The sequence below is a fragment of the Lolium rigidum genome, chromosome 1 (assembly GCF_022539505.1).
Source record: "Lolium rigidum isolate FL_2022 chromosome 1, APGP_CSIRO_Lrig_0.1, whole genome shotgun sequence".
Lineage (NCBI taxonomy): Eukaryota > Viridiplantae > Streptophyta > Magnoliopsida > Poales > Poaceae > Lolium > Lolium rigidum.
In genome coordinates this window covers 269,010,451-269,029,473 of record NC_061508.1, presented here as the reverse complement: position 1 = coordinate 269,029,473, position 19,023 = coordinate 269,010,451, and the positions used below count along the sequence as shown (strand labels likewise).

Below are 19,023 nucleotides of genomic sequence, written 5' to 3'. Positions count from 1 at the left end.
GGTGGCCCCCCAACCACATCAAGGGAGGTTTTTGGCCCCTCAAGCATGTTGTATGGTGCAATATGTTATTTCCCCATGATGTGTTACTTTTGTATGTCTAGATTGGAGTTGTAATTTGTTCACGATGGTGAAGTAATTGATTATATTGGTTGTATACAAGTATATTACCTTCATTGTGGCTCTTATATGTTGATGTACGAGTGCACACATACGTTGGGGGAATGCCTAAGGGTATCACTATTACATGTATCTTGGAGGAGACCTTGCATTAGTGTTAAGCTTAGGCCTGAATTTTTAGCTTGCATGTCTTAAAATAGTGGGATAATTATGGGCATCTTAGATCATAAGGCGGTGGTTGGAAATTATGTCTTCACTATTCTCTTGTTTTCTTATGTATGCGGTCCTGATCGAGATGATTCACTTGCTCATTTGCATTTACGTGACAACACCTATTTATGGCTCTTTATGGAGGAACATAGGCATCAATAAATCATCAAATTCTTTATTTCTAATACCTTGTTTGCCCATGTCATAACTTGTATGACAAACAAGTATATGTAGATAAATAAGGTGTGTGGTGTGGGCATGATACATCTAAAACGTATCTATGTTTGTGTTAAGTATGTTATGTTATTGTCCATGATATTTAGACATTCTTATTACTTTTATTGGGGATAATATTTTAATAGTTGCAAAAGTGCACAAGTTCTTGCTTTACACTAATGTGTAAGAATTACATAGATATTAATTAAATCACAAAGAAGTCCCACCTTACTGTGAGATTTAGAGTTTTCTAAAAAATTTCCATCCAGAAAGTTGTGGGGAATTTCAAGACGAATATTTTCCATAAATGAATGTTATGAACCTTCCATTTGCATTGTATTTTTTTTCAATATGCTGCAAGTTTCTCATCCATGTCCTTTCTCTGCTTGTAATCTCTTAACATTTTATCTCTCACATGTCAAGCTGGTATTTATGTACAAAAAATGGGGATTATTCCCCAACAATTTTAAAACATATTAAGTGATCATGATTTAAAGAATCTCCATTTTTTTGCTTGTGTTTGGTGATTCTTAACACATAATGTACTAATTGTTTCAAAGTAGTAGATATATAGTAAGTCACACGGTTAATGCAACTTGTGTGACTACCATGAATGTTAATATAAATGGCCTACTAGTGGAATCCAAAATATACCTAACAAAAACAATTTACTTATCAAAACAACCAATGCATGTAAAACAAAGAAAAATGGATGTATCTATTCCCAAAAATCTTTGCCGACTAAACATGGACGTTAGTTTCACATATTAATTTTTCTTGCCACGACTTCAAATCTCTTTGATGAAGATGCAATCTACAAGGATTGTGACAACGATAATAACGACTACTACTAGATTGACAATGATCCGCTTAAACTTGTATGGCTTAATTCAACTATAATATCTCTTGTCAAAAAATCTATCTCTACCCATTTGGCTCAGTATTGATCTCCGCGCCACCATCATAATCTAGGTCAAGAGATCCATGGGGCCCATGGCATGTATACCAATAGTCATAGAGAAGTAGATGTAACCAAACAAAGACGTAACAAATAAGTTGTATAAGACGCTTAACCACTCTTTAAAAAACCATATCTCAATTCCATGGAAACACCGAAAGAGTGCCAAAAGGAGAAAGGAAGTAGTGAACAGATGGTTGCGGATGGAACATAATAGTGCCTTCGTTGTTAGGGTTCTAGCAGGACTTACAAGTCATCCGACATGTTTGTGCCCGTGATGAAAAACTGGCAAAAAAGAAAGCACAAGATGTACATTTTGTCTTCTTCTGTTCGGCGAATGCAGATGAGGGAGGATGAGTCACACACTCGTTATACATTACTCAAAACGACAAAGAGTGCGTGTCACCGAAATCAACAAGGGTTCCGGTCGAGCCGAGAGAGTAGGACGAAACATTACAGCGTATGTACAGTTAAAACATGCTATACATTAATAAAAAAAATGGTTATTGAATTTTTAGTTTGAGTTTGCTGATTAGTTTCTGAGATTCAAAGCCAAAAAAGAAAAACACTTGAGAATAAGAATCCCAACAACAACCCAGCCGGATGCCAGCAGTCCGGCACTTCCTTTGTGTGTTCCGTTCTCCATGGCTCCACAGCTGTCTGTCTGTTGCTTCCTCTACTCGGCTGGCTAGCTGACGCCCAACGACCTCGACGTGCAACGAGCACATCACACATGGAGGTTTTCGCCGCGCCCGGCCTCTTCGTACCAGCAACAACGAGTTGACAAAACCCACACGCGATATTTGGCGTATATATATATTTAGAGCGCAATGGATCCAAAATGATCGCAACGCCTTTCGATGATCCATTTTAATTATGATATCGAAATGGAGCAACAGGAACAGATAAACAAATAAATCGCGTCACTGTACATTATTAATGCGGACGAAGAAACCGAACCAAATCGGCCTGCCCTGCTGTCGTACTCGATGGAGCTAGGAGCGGAAAGCGCATGCAGCAGCGACTGCTGCTATGAATACGCCTCGCTCCATTTTTCTAAATGAAAGCCTTATGGCACTTTATATTATTTAATTTAATATCACCACCCACGCACGGGACTCCTTCGTTTATAAGTAAAATTTGGCATCTGATGCACCGCTTGATTAGCTTCCCTAGGATAATGTTAGTTAGGAGGATATATTCTCAGCATTGCATGCTTTTGAATTTTTTTTCTAGTTAAGATAGCTGCATAAAAGCATCTTCGATCGCGACTTCAATAGCACCGCTCAGTCGGACCCAAAAGCACACTTAGTCGCGGCTGTGCATGTGGTCGAGAGGAACGCCACGGGAGCCCTCGAGGAGGTCGACGTGGTCCTCATGGACCGCATCTTGGACATCTCCCACGAGAGGACGTCGATGGAGGAGTCCGCTCGGTTGCTCATGGCCGCCGAGCGGGAGAGGATCATAGACATCAACGCCCAGCGCCTCGCCGAGGCCACCTCCCACGAGGCTCAACAGGTCGTCCAGGACGAGGAATTCCACCGAAAGCGCGCCCACGCCAATGATGTAGGCACACTGGCATGCGGCCAAAGGACTCGTCATGTTGGTGCTGGAACGGGTCGCCCACCCGGAGCCGGATAGGAGGTGGCACACGTCTGCAGACCGGGACGAGAGGCGGGCACGGGCCAAGAAGAACCGGGAGGCCGGGGGAGGCTAGCCCCTCTCGCGCCGAGTGGCGACAAGCAGTTTTAGGTTTTGGTTTAGTTAAAATTTTAGTCAAAATTCATTCAAATTTAGAAGGTACTGTAATATATAACAGATTTTGAATAAAATTTTAAACCTGGATCAACTGAATCCGGTTCCACCACTACATTTCTGCAAAGCCAAATTTGTTGGAGCATATTTCAGTCCTTTCAGCACGACCATTGCCGTAGCTGATTTTACGCGTCGCTTAATGGCGAATTAGTAGAAAAATAATAATCGGGGAAGCTTAATTAAACCATCTCTCTCACGCACCGCTCCCCTCTTGTCTCTCTAGTCGCCTCCCACCTCGTCCTCCCCTCCTCCCTTGTCGCTCCGCCCTCCAATCCCCACACAGGCCAGGCCAGGCCAGGCCAGCTCCGCCCGCCATCCATAGCCGGCCACAATCCCGACCAGGGATCGGAGGACGGCCGCCCGCCCGCCAGCCAGCCAGCCAGCCGGACTCGCCGCTCCCTCCTTCCCAGGTAGGCCACCTCCTCCTTCCCTTGACGACCCAACTCGAGCGGAGGCCGCGTGCGAACGCTTCCGTTCGGTTCTGGCTCCCGTGGCTTCCCCCACCATCTCATCTGCTGCTTCAACGGGGTTTCGGATTTCCTCGTTGTTTGGTTTTTAGGGAGGCGTTTTCCCTCTATTTTGTTTGCGTCTGCGTTGTTGCTGTTCTTCCCCACGGTTGAATTCGGTGGGCACTCATGTCTGACGCGGAATGCGGTTCGCCGGATTTCCTTGAATTTTTTGGCACGAATTTTCTCGTCAATTTTTTCTCATAGATTTATTATTATTCATCTTCTTCTGCCCGCGAGATCACGGCCTGATCCCTCGCCTCCCCAAATTCCGCAGGTCGAATTCGCGCCGACGGCGCAGGAATCCCCTCCGCCACGCCCGAGATTCGACCGACCAGCTCCAATGCGGGCCTCGTCGTAGCCGGAAATCCCCGACCCCGACCCGGCTCGCGTCGCGCCGAGACCCGCCGCCGCCGAGATGGCCCGTGCGCGGAAGCGCGACCGCCTGCGGTGGAGCAAGCTCTACACCTTCTCCTGCTTCCGGCACCCGCACACCGACGAGGGCGGCGGCGGCGGCGCGGGGCCGTCCGCCGCGAGCGGCAGCCCGGTGGGCGGGCCGGGCTTCTCGCGCGTCGTGCACTGCAACAACTCCATCCTGCACCGCCGGAAGCCGCTCAAGTACCCCACCAACTACATCTCCACCACCAAGTACAACGTGCTCACCTTCCTGCCCAAGGCCATCTTCGAGCAGTTCCGCCGCGTCGCCAACCTCTACTTCCTCCTCACCGCCATCCTCTCCCTCACGCCCGTCTGCCCCTTCTCGCCCGTCAGCATGATCGCGCCGCTCGCCTTCGTCGTCGGACTCAGCATGATCAAGGAGGCGCTCGAGGACTGGCGCAGGTTCATGCAGGACATGAAGGTCAACAACCGCAAGGTCAGCGTGCACAAGGGCGACGGCGAGTTCGGGTTCAAGCACTGGGAGGACCTCTGCGTCGGCGACGTCGTCAGGGTCGAGAAGGACCAGTTCTTCCCCGCCGACTTGCTGCTCCTCTCCTCCAGCTACGAGGACGGCATCTGCTACGTCGAGACCATGAATCTCGATGGCGAGACAAACCTCAAGCTCAAGAGGTCGCTCGAGGTTACTCTGCCGTTGGAAGAGGACGAGACCTATAAGGATTTCCGGGGAGTCATAAGGTGTGAGGACCCCAACCCAAGCCTCTACACGTTCATCGGTAACCTCGAATACGAGAGGCAGATATACTCCATCGACCCGTTTCAGATACTTCTCAGGGACTCCAAGCTCAGGAACACAGCCTTCATCTATGGAGTGGTCATTTTCACTGGCCACGACAGCAAGGTGATGCAGAATTCTACAGAGTCGCCATCAAAGAGGAGCAGGATTGAGAAGAAGATGGATCTGGTCATATACATTTTGTTCACTGTCCTGGTGCTAATCTCCCTCATCAGTTCCATCGGTTTCGCGGTCAGGATCAAACTTGATTTGCCCAGATGGTGGTACTTGCAGCCTGAGAAGTCCAACAAGTTGGATGATCCAACACGCCCCGCTCTTTCTGGGATATTCCATCTCATCACAGCGCTCATTCTCTATGGGTATTTGATTCCGATCTCTCTGTATGTCTCGATTGAAGTCGTGAAGGTAGCACAAGCACATTTCATTAACCAGGACCTTCACATGTTTGATGAGGAGACTGGCAACACTGCTCAGGCCCGTACGTCCAACTTGAATGAGGAGCTTGGCCAAGTTCATACGATTTTGTCTGATAAAACAGGCACCTTGACCTGCAATCAGATGGATTTCTTGAAGTGTTCGATTGCTGGTGTATCATACGGTGTGCGAGCGAGTGAAGTTGAAAGGGCTGCTGCAAAGCAGATGGCGTCTGGTGCTGCTGATGACCAGGATATTTCTCTAGAAGATGTATGGGAGAATACTGAGGATGAAATCCAGCTATTGGAAGGAGTTAACTTCAGCGCGGGAAATACCCCAAAGCCCTCGATAAAAGGCTTCAGTTTCGAGGATAACCGTCTTATGCAGGGGAACTGGACCAAGGAACCAAATTCTAACATGGTTCTTCTCTTCTTCCGGATACTTGCTCTTTGTCACACTGCAATCCCAGAGGTGAATGAGGAGACGGGTGCTCTTACCTATGAAGCAGAATCACCTGACGAGGGGGCTTTTCTTGTGGCAGCCAGAGAATTTGGATTTGAATTTTCCAAGAGAACACAATCGAGTATATTCATCAAGGAGAAATACACTTCGTCTAATGGCACAATTGAAAGGTTGGATTTATATTTCATACTGCACTTGTCCTTAGCTTTTATATATTTTTTTTGACTCAGAGTCCTTAGTGTTTTTGATCACCTTTTATTCATTTATCTTCATCTTCGATTGGGATTTCTTAGGGAGTTCAAGATTCTCAATTTATTGGAATTCAATAGCAAAAGGAAGCGAATGACGGTAATTCTGAAGGATGAAGATGACCGTATTTTTCTTCTTTGCAAAGGAGCAGACACGTAAGATTTTATGCCAAATAAAATTTTCTTTTCTGATGCTTATTTTGTCAGTTGTTGCATAACATGTACTGTCATGTTGTGTTCAGATATTTTGACATGCTGCTACTTTGTTAATCTTGAACTAAAACGATGAGAAATTGGAAAGGGCCCTCAAAAGAGTAGTGTTGTACACTTGATTTATGATTAGGTACTGTCCACATGGGTTGTTTATACTTTAGCTGACAATCTTCTGCTGCCTTTGTGTTCCAACTGAGCAGGATTATATTTGATAGATTAGCAAAAAATGGAAGGTTGTATGAGCCAGATACAACCAAGCATCTCAATGAGTATGGTGAGGCAGGCTTGCGGACGTTAGCGCTATCGTACAGAATGCTCGAGGAATCAGAATATGCTTCTTGGAATGCTGAGTTTCTTCAAGCGAAGACATCGATAGGGCCTGATAGAGAATTGCAACTCGAGCGGGTCGCAGATTTGATTGAAAGGGAACTGATCCTTGTTGGCGCAACAGCAGTAGAGGACAAACTACAAACAGGGGTAGGAATGAACGGTTGATTATTTAGTTGTTACCGTATGTTGCTGGTCCTGCTTTTTTTTTGACTTGTCATGTTATTTGTCATTTTCTATCAGGTTCCTCAATGCATCGATCGTTTGGCACAAGCAGGTCTCAAAATCTGGGTTCTAACGGGTGATAAGATGGAAACTGCAATTAACATAGGGTAAAGCTCTTTAAGAGTTATTCTTAACAATATTGTCAATAATCCCAAGTACTGCATTGAACATAAGCTCTTTCTAGTTCTTTATAAGGTGATTGTCTGTTTCTTCTAAACATTTTGCCCATTTCTTCCTTTCAGATATGCATGCAGTTTACTTAGGCAAGGCATGAAACGGATATCCTTGTCTACAACGGCTGGTGACCAAGTAGCCCAGGATGCACAAAAGGTACCTTTGCACAACATTTTCTGGAACTATAAGTGGATTTGGTCTATACGGTAGTTCCCTTAGCTTTGTTTTCACCTTTGGAACCTGAGCAGGCGGCGAAGGAGAGTCTCATGTTGCAAATTGCCAATGGTTCACAAATGGTTAAGCTAGAGAAGGATCCTGACGCAGCATTTGCTCTAATTATTGATGGAAAAGCTCTGACATTTGCTTTGGAAGATGACATGAAGCATATGTTCTTGAATCTGGCAACAGAGTGTGCTTCTGTCATATGTTGCCGTGTGTCTCCAAGGCAAAAAGCATTGGTAACTTCATCTATCGCCAATCCACAGTCTGGTTTTTAACATAATTCAGTGCCGAGTTTGCTCATCTTTCCTTTGCAGGTGACCCGGCTGGTTAAGGAAGGGCTTGGAAAAACCACTTTAGCAATAGGTGATGGTGCAAATGATGTGGGCATGATTCAAGAAGCTGATATTGGTGTTGGTATAAGTGGAGTCGAGGGCATGCAGGTCAGTCTAGATCATTACATGATTCACTCAGGAATCTAGTGCATTGCTAGAACAAGCATCGATACTTTGATTATAACTGATAATGACTTGTTTCCTTTGGCCAGGCTGTGATGGCAAGTGACTTTTCTATTTCCCAATTTCGGTTCCTCGAGCGACTCCTTGTTGTACATGGTCATTGGTGCTACAAGAGAATTGCACAAATGGTGCGACTAAATCGCTTGATTTATTTGTTATAATCTATTGAATAATATTGTTTCAAATGTGTGGAATAGTGTTTGCTGAATCCTCTTTTGTTGAGTTGCAGATCTGCTACTTCTTTTACAAGAATATTACCTTTGGACTTACAATATTTTACTTTGAGGCATTTGCTGGATTTTCTGGGCAATCAGTTTATGATGATTGGTTTATGCTGCTTTTCAACGTTGTTCTTACCTCTCTACCTGTTATATCACTTGGAGTATTTGAGCAAGATGTTTCCGCTGAAATCTGCTTACAGGTATGTCATGGAATGTTTGAACTTATTTAACAATACGCTTTGAAATTAATAATGTACCCAAGTATCTATTTAGTCCCATCTGGGAGTTAATTAGTATGGGACCCTGGCTGGTACCAGAATAACAACGTTATGCTCATTGATATGTATGTTTAAGAAAAGTATAAACAAATTGTGAGGACGTCAAATTTACTGTACCTGCTTGTAATGTTTGGATTACACACATAGAACTTCATCCTCCTTCAGTATGCCTATTTTCATTTAATTTAAGTGTGTGAATTAACCTTGTCTATCCATTGACATAGAATGTTACAAATTAGAAATATTAGTTCAGTTTAATGTGCTTGAATTCCACATTCTTTATACAACAGAATGATTCATAGGTAGAATATCTAGTTCAAATATTTACTCACAAGGCATCCTAATGGATGGCACAAGCCACTCTATGTACTTCCTAGTAAATGTGTATTTGTGTTTGCTGTTGTCTAATGCTGAATGATGCCAGAATACTTTTGCATCAGGCGTTTTGCACCAGAAGACTTTAGTTAATTTTATCTGGCTATCCGCTAAAGCTACTATGCCCTCTTACATTAACACTAACATGGCACACTTTGCACTTTGCAGTTCCCAGCATTATATCAGCAAGGACCAAATAACCTTTTCTTTGACTGGTACCGGATTTTAGGATGGATGGGGAATGGCCTTTACTCTTCTCTGGCAATATTCTTTCTCAACATCTGTATATTCTATGATCAAGCAATCCGTTCTGGGGGACAGACTGCCGACATGGCTTCAGTGGGAACCACCATGTTCTCCTGCATCATCTGGGCTGTGAACATACAGATTGCTCTGACAATGAGCCATTTCACCTGGATTCAACATGTGTTTGTGTGGGGCAGCATAGGGACTTGGTATGTCTTCATTATCGCATATGGGATGGCTTTGAAGTCCCGTGACAACTACCAGATTATGTTAGAAGTTCTGGGGCCAGCTCCCTTGTACTGGGCAGCGACACTTCTGGTGACGGCTGCTTGCAACATCCCCTACTTGATTCACATATCCTACCAGAGATCGTGCAATCCACTTGATCACCATGTGATTCAGGAGATCAAGTACCTACGGAAAGATGTCGAAGATGAAACAATGTGGAAGAGGGAGCGGTCTAAGGCCAGACAGAGGACCAAGATTGGTTTCACCGCAAGGGTGGACGCAAAGATTAAGCAGATCAAGGGGAGATTGCATAAGAAAAGCCCATCGTTGACCATCCATACTGTAGCCTAGAACATCTCTGAGTTGCCTGATAGTCTTGCCGGCAGTAGTTGTAGCCTTTACCTTGCTCCTGCAAGTCAGCGGTTTATGGCTTCACTGAGCGTTAAGGCGTTTTTCTTCTTCTTTGTCCTCCCTAATTTTTTCTTTCAATTTGTTGCTGTTCTTTTGTCCTCTCCATTTGTGTAAGAAGTGTTGAGTTGTAATTGGTGGCCTTACACCACCTGAGTAGAAGTTCCAAAGCCAGGCTTGTAAAAAGTATAGCTCCTTTCAGTTGGAGAAACAACCTACCGAGATACAGTAGCTGACAGTATATGTATATCTGCAATTTTGACTATCTTTGTGCTGCAAGTATTTGACATTGTAACCTGAAATAATGGTAGTAGTAGCTCTGCCTCTATTTGACATTGTAACCTGAAATAATGGTAGTAGTAGCTCTGCCTCTGTCCACAGACCATAGCTTAGCTGTCTTTTTTTTTTCTGGATGCAAACCAATATATTCATATGGTGACAGACCATAGCCCCCTCCCAAATTTTCCCTTCCCCCAAATTTCGCACCGGCGGCGGCGACCTAGATATGGCAGCGTGCATCTCCGTTCGGTCTCCGGTGCCGGACCAGGGTCCTCTTCTCCAGCCGCGGCGGAGCCTGCGCACATCTACGGCGGCTTTCGGCCCCGTCCTTCGTCCACCATGACGAAGGTAAGTGGAAACTCCTCTGACCGTTCGTAATGCATATATCTTGTTTGAGTAGACCGACCAGCTCCAGCTTGTGCATCACGCCGCAACACTCATTATTTGCATACAAGCCTGGATCCTGATGGTGCACAAGAGAACAGTTAGGCATGCTGCTTTTCCTCGTGTGACCTAGGGTCCTATGTTACAACGGGATCAGGAGAGGATTGCCAACCTAAACAACATCTACAACTGCAACGACGTAGAGGCTATCTAGATGCTACAGATGACAAGAGATCCTTTCTATGCACTTGTGAAAACGTTCAGGGGTAGAGGACTGCTGACTGATAGCATCCACACAACCGTCGAAGAACAAGTTGCAATGTTTTTTCATGTCGTCGGTCATAACCATTCAGAGTCATCCATAACACATTCAGGCGATCCACAGAGACTATCTCTCGGTACTTCCAGCAGGTGTTGTACGCAATTGGGAAGCTTAGCGGTGAAATGATCAAGCCAGCATCAATGAACACACCAACCAAGATCAAGAACAGCTACAGGTGGTTCCCCTATTTCAGGGTGAGTACAAAATCATGTTCCTTCTACCTATCAGATGTGTGGTACTGTCAGAAACATGACTATGTGCTAATTTTTTTATAGGATTGCATTGGGGCTATTGATGGTACTCATGTCACTGCAAAGGTACCGAGATTAATGTCTGCAACATTCCGCGGGAGGAAGCACTAAACCAGCCAGAACGTGCTAGCGACTGTGGATTTCGATATGAGGTTCACCTACGTGCTTGCTGGGTGGGAGGGTTCAGCTCATGATGCGAGCATCCTGGCCGACAGCTTGTCAAGACCTGATGGGTTGCAAATCCCGGACGGTAAGTTCTACCTTGGAGATGTTGGATATGCATGCCGACCTAGAATTCTACCTCCCTTTAGGAAAACAAGGTACCACCTGAACGAGTTCTCTGCGAAGCACCGACCTCTGAATGCGAGAGAGTTGTTCAATCTCAGACACTCAAGCCTTAGAGTCACCATTGAGAGGGCCTTTGCTGCATTGAAGAACAGGTTCGAGGTCCTTGACCAGAAACCGTTCCACACGTTTGACACTCAGGTAAAGATGGTCCTTGCTTGCTGCATTCTTCACAACTGGATCTTAGGTTGGGCCGAGGATGACTTCTTCCAAGATGTTCCCACTTTTGATGAAGTTGATACCGGCCATGGCGTGGAAGCATGCGACAATGATGCCTGGAAGGTGAAGAGGCAAGAGTGGGCAGACGCAATGTGGGAAGCCAGATGCAACACTACCATCTAAAAAGAAGTGAAGAGGTGAAGAAGTGAAGAAGAAGAAGAACCCCCTATGATCCCCTGTTTCTCGAACCCATTTTTTGATCCCCGTATGTTGAACAACCCCGTTATGATAAACTGCAATTTGTAGTAGCTAGGGAGCTTGGTGTTATGAATTACCATTCGTAGTACCTAGGGATGATTTCGTGAACTGCTATGCTTCGTACGTTTGCAACTATCATGAAATGTGATTTCTGTGTGATGGGAGGTGAGAGCATGGTAATGCTACCTATTGTAGAGAAGAGGTAACCTTAGGCATGAATGGATGGTACCAAACAGACCTAATATCATCTCCATCGAGATTTGGGCTTGGCTACAGGCAAATAAACAGAAAATTCTTTTGTTCCCAGCCGATGCAGACCGACTTACCAAACAACATACCAATTTCGACCCGTCTCATTCTGAACGCGTAAGCGTGCTTGCACCGCTGCGTCAGTGAGCCACGAATGAGGCCGAGGCGACGAAAAGCGCCCCAAGAGAAATGCAACTCCACGATGTATCAGGTTAGTCGAAACCAAGCACAAAAATAACATGCGGTCGCGCGATAGGCGGTTTCAGAATCGAATGCGGTACCATTGCGGAAAAGCCACTGAAAAGCACGGCACCCTCCGCTTTACAGACAGCACGAATCGCGGCGCACATCGGACGGTCCGAAGCGAGCTCGCGCGTGCAGGCCGGCCGCCCACGGCACGAGCTAGAAATCCCCCCATCCCGGCCACTCCGCCGCCACCTCTACAGTCCCATTCCAACCTCGCTCGCTGCTAGGGTTTGCTCCGACCACCACGAACCCTAAACCCCGCTCACTCCCCCAGCAAGCACCGCCGACGCGGATTCCCGCTAGGTAAATCGGCCTCGACGCCTCGCCGCCCGCTTCGATCCGGAGCTAGGGTTTCGCCGGTGGTTCCCGCGGCTGGTGGCGGTATGGCGGGGTACGTGGACAGCCGGCACGCCATGACCGGGTACGAGGACGAGGAGGAGGAGGACCCGGAGGAGGTCGAGGAGGAGGAGGAGGTCGAGGAGGAGGTGGTGGAAGAGGAGGAGGAGGAGGAGGAATCGGCCGCGGCCGCCGCGGCCGAGGGCGCGCGAGGCGGCTTCGGAGGGGAGGCCGTCGGCCATGGGGAGCCTGGCGGCGGCGACGACGGGAGGGGGGACGTGCCCGCGGAGCCTGCCGACGGGTCGGGGTGAGTTCTCCTCGCGCTTCTAGGGTTTGGCTTGGCCTGTTGGATTGGATTAGATGAGGTTTAGTAGTTAACTCGTTTTGGTTTTGGTGTCTCTGCTTCTCTACAGGAAGGTTTTCGTTGGGGGTGTAGCCTGGGAGACAACGGAAGGTAGACGGCGAGTAAATTTATTGTTGGGGGGTTGATCTAGCTGTTGGGGGCGGTTTTAGTTATGTCTGATAAAATGTTTCTCCATTGGGTGACTTGTGAACATTTTGTAGCAGAAAGTTAAGTTGTTAGGTGCATTAGATTAACATAAAAGAGTGCACTCCAAATTTTGCATTAAAAATAGAACGATCTTCTTTATTTCGTTACTGCGGATTGGATTGTGTGATTCAGTTCATAACTTGAAGTACAGCTTAGTTCTGTTCTGCTCATGTTTGATTTTGTATGCACACATTTGTTAAGAAAAAGGGATCAATGCAAAAAAATATCTGGTTACATATTTCCTTTTCTTCTGTCTTGAGCAATTTTGTTGTGTTACTAACCATTAAATTCCTATTTTAAATGGGCATTCTTTTTCAAAACGATGCCAAGAACCTATTTTATCTCGGCGCAGTTTGCGTGATATCTGAAATAAGTTCATTTTGAGATCCAAAAAGTGTTGAATTTCTAAATTCCGTTTTATAACGTTCACACAAAACTGTATCTACCATGCCACAAAATTTCAGATCCAAATTTGATCCACACATCAAGAAAAAAAATTCGGCTCTGAATAGTAATAAATTCAAACATACACAATTTTGGGCACTATTTAATACGGAGTATTTATTTTAGCTGAAATTGTCTTTTTAGTTTCTTGATGTACACTATTTTAATGTGGATCTGAGATTTTTGTTTCATGTTAAGTATTGTATGAATGGTAAAAAAAATGCTCAGAATCTTGCTATTGCAATATTAAAATGGTATATTTGGATGCCTGTGTGCACTGACTCTTCCTGCTTGGGACGCTGAAATTCTTATGTTGCATTAAGTTAGACAATGCTGCATTAATTTAGTAGAACGGGGACATTTGATTTCACCAAGAAACTATGAATTCAGGCAAGAAAATTATTAATGCTCTCAATTGTTTCCCATCAATATTGTCTAGATACCTTTGTTCTCGATGTTGCTTTGCTTTCCCATCAATTTGTTTAATTTGGCATTCTCATATCTTCCTTTTTTGTGTGCAGAAACATTGAGCATTTGCAGAAATATGAGCTGTAACTGATGCCCTCATTTGTTTGTGTGCAGAAAAATTCAAGAAGCATTTTCAGAAATATGGGGCTATAGCTGATTCCGTGATCATGAAGGACAAGCATACCAGGATGCCTCGTGGATTTGGATTTGTTACATTTTCTGACCCATCTGTGATAGACAGGGTTCTTGAGGATGAACATACTATAGATGGAAGAACGGTAAGCCCTCCTGTGTTGACAGCTTGGTGGAAGCTCTTCTGTCGTAACACCAACAACAAAAACATGTGAACCTGAATTGAGTCTGTTCTTACTCACATTTTGTATGTATTAAGGTTGAAGTCAAAAGGACTGTGCCTAGAGAGGAAATGTCTGCAAAAGATGGTCCGAAGACAAGAAAGATCTTTGTCGGTGGTATTCCACCATCTCTAACTGAAGGTAGTTAGCAAAACAAACAGATTTCTATTTTTGTGAGTTCTTTTTTTTTGAAGTTTAGAACTCAATGGTGTTTACATGTATTAAGTCAAAACCAGTTGAATGCTCTTAATATTTACATATGTTAAGTCTTGAGCATATTTGTTTCACTTGCCAAACATGTCTGACTTCAATTTTCAGGTGAGTTAAAGGAGCACTTCTCCTCATATGGGAATGTCGCTGAGCATCAAATCATGGTCGACCATAGCACCGGCCGTTCACGAGGCTTTGGCTTTGTTACCTTCGAAAGTGAGGACGCTGTTGAAAGGGTTATGTCACAGGGAAGAATGCATGAGCTTGGAGGGAAGCAGGTCGCCATCTTTCTCTTGTTATCATCTTTCTGTGATAATTATTAATTCATATTTTCACCTGGTTGCAGTTATTAGATTCATTAGCAAATATTGTTGCTGTCAAATATTCAACCATGGCAATATATTGTTTAACAGTTAGCATGTACTCTTAATTTCTGTGGTTGTTTTTGATTGTTGACATAGTTTATGATGTAATGTTGTTGAACTCGCTGTTATTGTAACTGATAGCTGAATTGCACTTTAAGAGATAGCGATGTGTATGAATGCCAGATTTGCTCATAATGCATCAGCCATGTCAACTCTACTATGTATTGAGCTAATCCTTTACTCTAGGATCGAAGAAATAATTGAGTAGTACCTTATTATATCTTCACATTATTTTCATCTGTACTTTCAAGAGAATGGTACTTGAGCTGTGCTATTCTTTTTTTGCGGAACCAACTAATGGTACATTTCTGTTAGTGTATCAACGAGAATAGTATCACGCCAAGAAATGTAAATCGCAACGCTGGAAGCTCTGAGTGATTTTAGATTTGGAAGTTCTTTTCTTGGTGAATCAAAATTACTGGGAGTTACTTCCATATGTCCACCTAATCCAAAAAACTTTATAATTTCTGCTCTAGAACCTATTTAGGCCATCTAGAAAGGTGACAGCTCGTACAATGGGGTCTCTCTTAAGGTGACTCTCCAGGAAGAGTTCAGAGAGATTCTGTTATTTGTACAGTCCCGAGTCTAACGAAGAGTCGGCTCTGTTCTCTGTTCCTTCTCCGTACATTAGCTCTTAATATTTACATGTCCACCTAATCCAAAAAACTTAATAATTTCTGCTCTAGAACCTATTTAGGCCATCTAGAAAGGTGACAGCTCGTACAATGGGGTCTCTCTTAAGGTGACTCTCCAGGAAGATTTCAGAGAGATTCTGTTATTTGTAGACTCCCGAGTCTAACGAAGAGTCGGCTCTGTTCTCTGTCCCTTCTCCCTACATTAGCATTTATCCTACATGGCAGGATGAAAACTCAGCTGATGTCACGCCTTTGTAAATGCCTTTACGGCAAATTATGATGCTTTGTTGTGAAAGGGCATTGCAATCAATGTGTGTGCTTTTGATATGAGATAAATGATCCTGAACATACATGTGTACTCCATTTTGTAGAAATGTAGGAATCTAACTTATATCACCTGTGCAATCTTACCCAGTAAACTGCTCGGATGGCAACAGGCTTTTAGCTTTATTCATGATTGCTGGCAGCTAACTCTTACATTTATATAAGGCTTCTTTGGTTTTGGGTTGTTTTTTTCATGTGAAACTCGCTCTTAACTTTGTTATTTTGGAGTTAGGAATAAGATGTGATTATCTTAATTAGAAGCTTTTCTAGGCTGGCATAATGTAATTCACTTTCTAATTGCAAGTTTGAAACATCAGAGGAATCTGGGTTACCATAAATTATTTTGACAACTTCCCCACTTGGATTTTGCAGGTTGAAATAAAGAGGGCCGAACCAAAGAAACCTGGTGGTGGTGATTCGAGTTCTAATGGGAGATATAATCTTCGCAGTGGTGCCAACCGCAGTTCGCACCGCGGTGGAGGCGGCGGTGGTGGCCGTTCTGTGAGCAGCAGCAGTGGTGCTGGTGGCTATGGGTATGGAGCTGACTACAGAGAAGCTGCAGCAGCCTACTATGGTAGTGCAGGGTATGGTGGCTATGGTAGAGGCTATGGTGCATATGGAGGCAACCCTGCCTTTGGGTCAGGTTATGGCTCCGGTTATGGTGGTTCTATATATGGAGCAAGTCCATATGGTGCCTATGGGGCATATGCGGGTGCCTACGGAGGTGGTGCATACGGCGCACCTGGCAGCTATGGAGCAGGTGGGTATGGTGCCTATGGGGGAGCTGGAAGCATGGGTGGTGGGAGCTCGACTGGCCGAGGCTCGGGCAGGTACCACCCATATGGAAAATGAGTTCACAGCGGGTTCGTAGGATCTGATAATAAACTTAGATATTCTGCTCATTTGTGCTATGAGAAGCTGGAACACTCCATTGACCTTCTTGAATCAGCGTCATCAAAACATTTTTCATTCTTGCATTGCGTTGCATTGTGCCAGGCAGCAGGAATGTAGATTTAAGTCGCTGAAACCTGAACCAGTCTGAGCTTATGTAGAATCTTAAGCTAAACTGTTGTATTCATTAGTTAACTATATGCAGCCTTTAGAACCCTTGAACTTGAACCCAACTTTGTGGTAGGAACAGTATTTTATGTGATGTCCCGATGTATTACTATGTAACAGTGTCACCAAGCAACTAACTGGTGGCATCTGTGCTTCTGAAGAAAATTTGACTTGTTCTTAACTTCTAATTGACTTGTTCTCAGGGCTTAGTGCTAACTCTTCTTGTTTGTCTCTCTCCTGTTCTTCCTTTGTCTTCCTGTTCTTGTTCAGCCTTGCCAGGAGAATCTTGTACTCTGCTTCAGAGCATCTTGTTCTCCGATCTCAACATTTGGCTTCACAGGGTAGTTCAACTACGGGGATCAAACAGGGGTTCGAGAAAGACGGAATCAAAGGGGGGTTATTCTTCTTCTTCTTCACTTCTTTATTTCACTTATTCACTTGTTCTTCTCCTTCTCACATGGTGGTCTGGCCTCTGGCTATTCCACATTGCGTTTGCCCACTCGAGCCCCTTCTCCTTTCAGGCTTCGCTGTCGCCTGCCTCCATGCCATGGTCTATCTCAACTTCATCAAAAGTGGGAACATGTTGGAAGAAGTCATAATCGGTCCAACCTAAGATTCAGTTGTGAAGAAATGCAACAAGCAAGGACCAGCTTCACATGAGTGTCAAAAGTGTGGAACGGTTTCTGGTCAAGTACCTTGAACCTGTTCTTTAATGCAGTAAAGGCCCTCTCAATGGTAACTCTGAGGATTGAGTGTCTTAGATTGAACAACTCTTGGGTGGTGTGTTGTTTGATGGTGGCTTGATCAATTCACCGTTGAGCTTCCCAACTGCGTACAACACCTGATGGAAGTACCGAGAGATAGTCTCTGTGGTGAATGTGTTATGGATGACTCTGAACTTCTGGTTCGGACCCACAACATGAAGATACATTGTGACTTGTTCTTCGATAGATGTGTGGATGCTACCAACTAGCAGTCCTCTCTCCCTGAACGTTTTCACAAGTGCATAGAAAGGGGCTCTTCTCATCCGAAGCATTTGGCTAGCCTCTACGTTGTTGCAGTTGTAGATGTAGTTTAGGTTGGCCATCCTCTTCTGATCTCGTTGTAACATAGGGTCGTACATAACAGGAGGAAAAACAACACGCCAAACTTCTCTCTTGTAGACCATCAGGATCCATGCTTGAATGGCAATGATGAGTGTTGCGGCGTGATGCATAAGTTGCACATGCTCCACCGTGGCTAGACACGGCGACCCTGTAGGTACGACGCCAGATACCGAAGGGAGGAGCTCCTCGTCCAGAGACGACTAGATGCGCGAGTGCAAATCTAGGTCACCGCAGCCGCCGCCGGTGCCAAAATTGGGGAAAGGAAAAATTCCGGAGGGGCCTAATGGAGAGGGTAACCAAAGAGGGAGGTTACCCCTACCTTTGCCACGCAACGCCGCTCGGATTTCACCTTCTCGCCATGCCGCGGCCGAGCGCCCGCGCGAACGGTGTTCTCGATTTTCGTCGCGCTCGTGCCTGTCCTTGGAAAAAGGCCAAACTGGGTCTGTCCCGGAGGTGCTTTAAGACCTGTGTTGTGCAAGAACGTGGATACGTACGTGCATCCAAACGGCCCAAAAACTACGCCTCACATGCGAGCCAAGGGGTCCCAGCTACCAAACAGACCCCATGTGTTAATTTTCCTCTTAGCATATTACACGTACTGTTATGGCTACTTAGTCTCCTTGATGGAAATTTCATGCTTGGATCAAATATGGATCAAATTTGTTATTTAGCCATTTCATGCGTTTCATTCTACATTGACTGCCATAAATGAGCATGTCCTGCTAACGAAACAGTAAAAGCATATGGCGAAGTGGAGATATTATTCTGCCTTGTACAAAAATTTGTATTCAACAAAATGCAAGATTCTTCTTATTTACTGAATCTCGACAAGTGATGTTGGCCTGTTGGGTGGAGAACTAGCGAGATAAAGACTTCTCCGGCTCCCATGAGCCAACTTTTGTATTCAATAAATGTTGCTTCACGTTCCCACGCTCTTTGGCTCCATGTTGTCAACACCTTAGATCATTTCTAGCCGGCTTTTTTTTAAACGGCCTTCAAATCTTTTTGGGAGGGTGTCAGATAGAAATCAATGCTTAGTGGTGTTTCTCA

At 44.8% G+C, this 19,023-nt stretch overlaps 2 protein-coding genes across 3 annotated transcripts; both read left to right on the top strand.

The window, feature by feature from the left end:
• Positions 1-4,227: 4,227 nt before the first annotated feature.
• LOC124693953 (probable phospholipid-transporting ATPase 4) lies at positions 4,228-9,835 on the top strand (the record flags this gene model as incomplete). The annotated part of the gene is given in 10 exon segments (XM_047227155.1): positions 4,228-6,060; positions 6,184-6,294; positions 6,552-6,828; positions 6,922-7,010; positions 7,146-7,233; positions 7,326-7,535; positions 7,614-7,739; positions 7,844-7,942; positions 8,044-8,235; positions 8,857-9,835. Coding segments are annotated over 10 exon segments (3,669 nt in total). The 3' UTR covers positions 9,514-9,835.
• A 2,465-nt stretch (positions 9,836-12,300) lies between these two features.
• Positions 12,301-17,055, top strand: LOC124693927 (heterogeneous nuclear ribonucleoprotein 1-like). 2 transcript variants are annotated; one of them, XM_047227153.1, is made up of 6 exons: positions 12,301-12,706; positions 12,813-12,853; positions 13,976-14,139; positions 14,253-14,355; positions 14,533-14,702; positions 16,181-17,055. In XM_047227153.1, the coding sequence occupies exons 1-6, from the start codon at positions 12,447-12,449 to the stop codon at positions 16,658-16,660; spliced, it is 1,218 nt and encodes a 405-aa protein (XP_047083109.1). In that variant the 5' UTR covers positions 12,301-12,446; the 3' UTR covers positions 16,661-17,055. The 2 variants fall into 2 exon arrangements, with proteins under 2 accessions (XP_047083109.1, XP_047083110.1); XM_047227154.1 differs by lacking the exon at positions 12,813-12,853 and having other exon boundaries at positions 12,638-12,706.
• Positions 17,056-19,023: the final 1,968 nt, after the last annotated feature.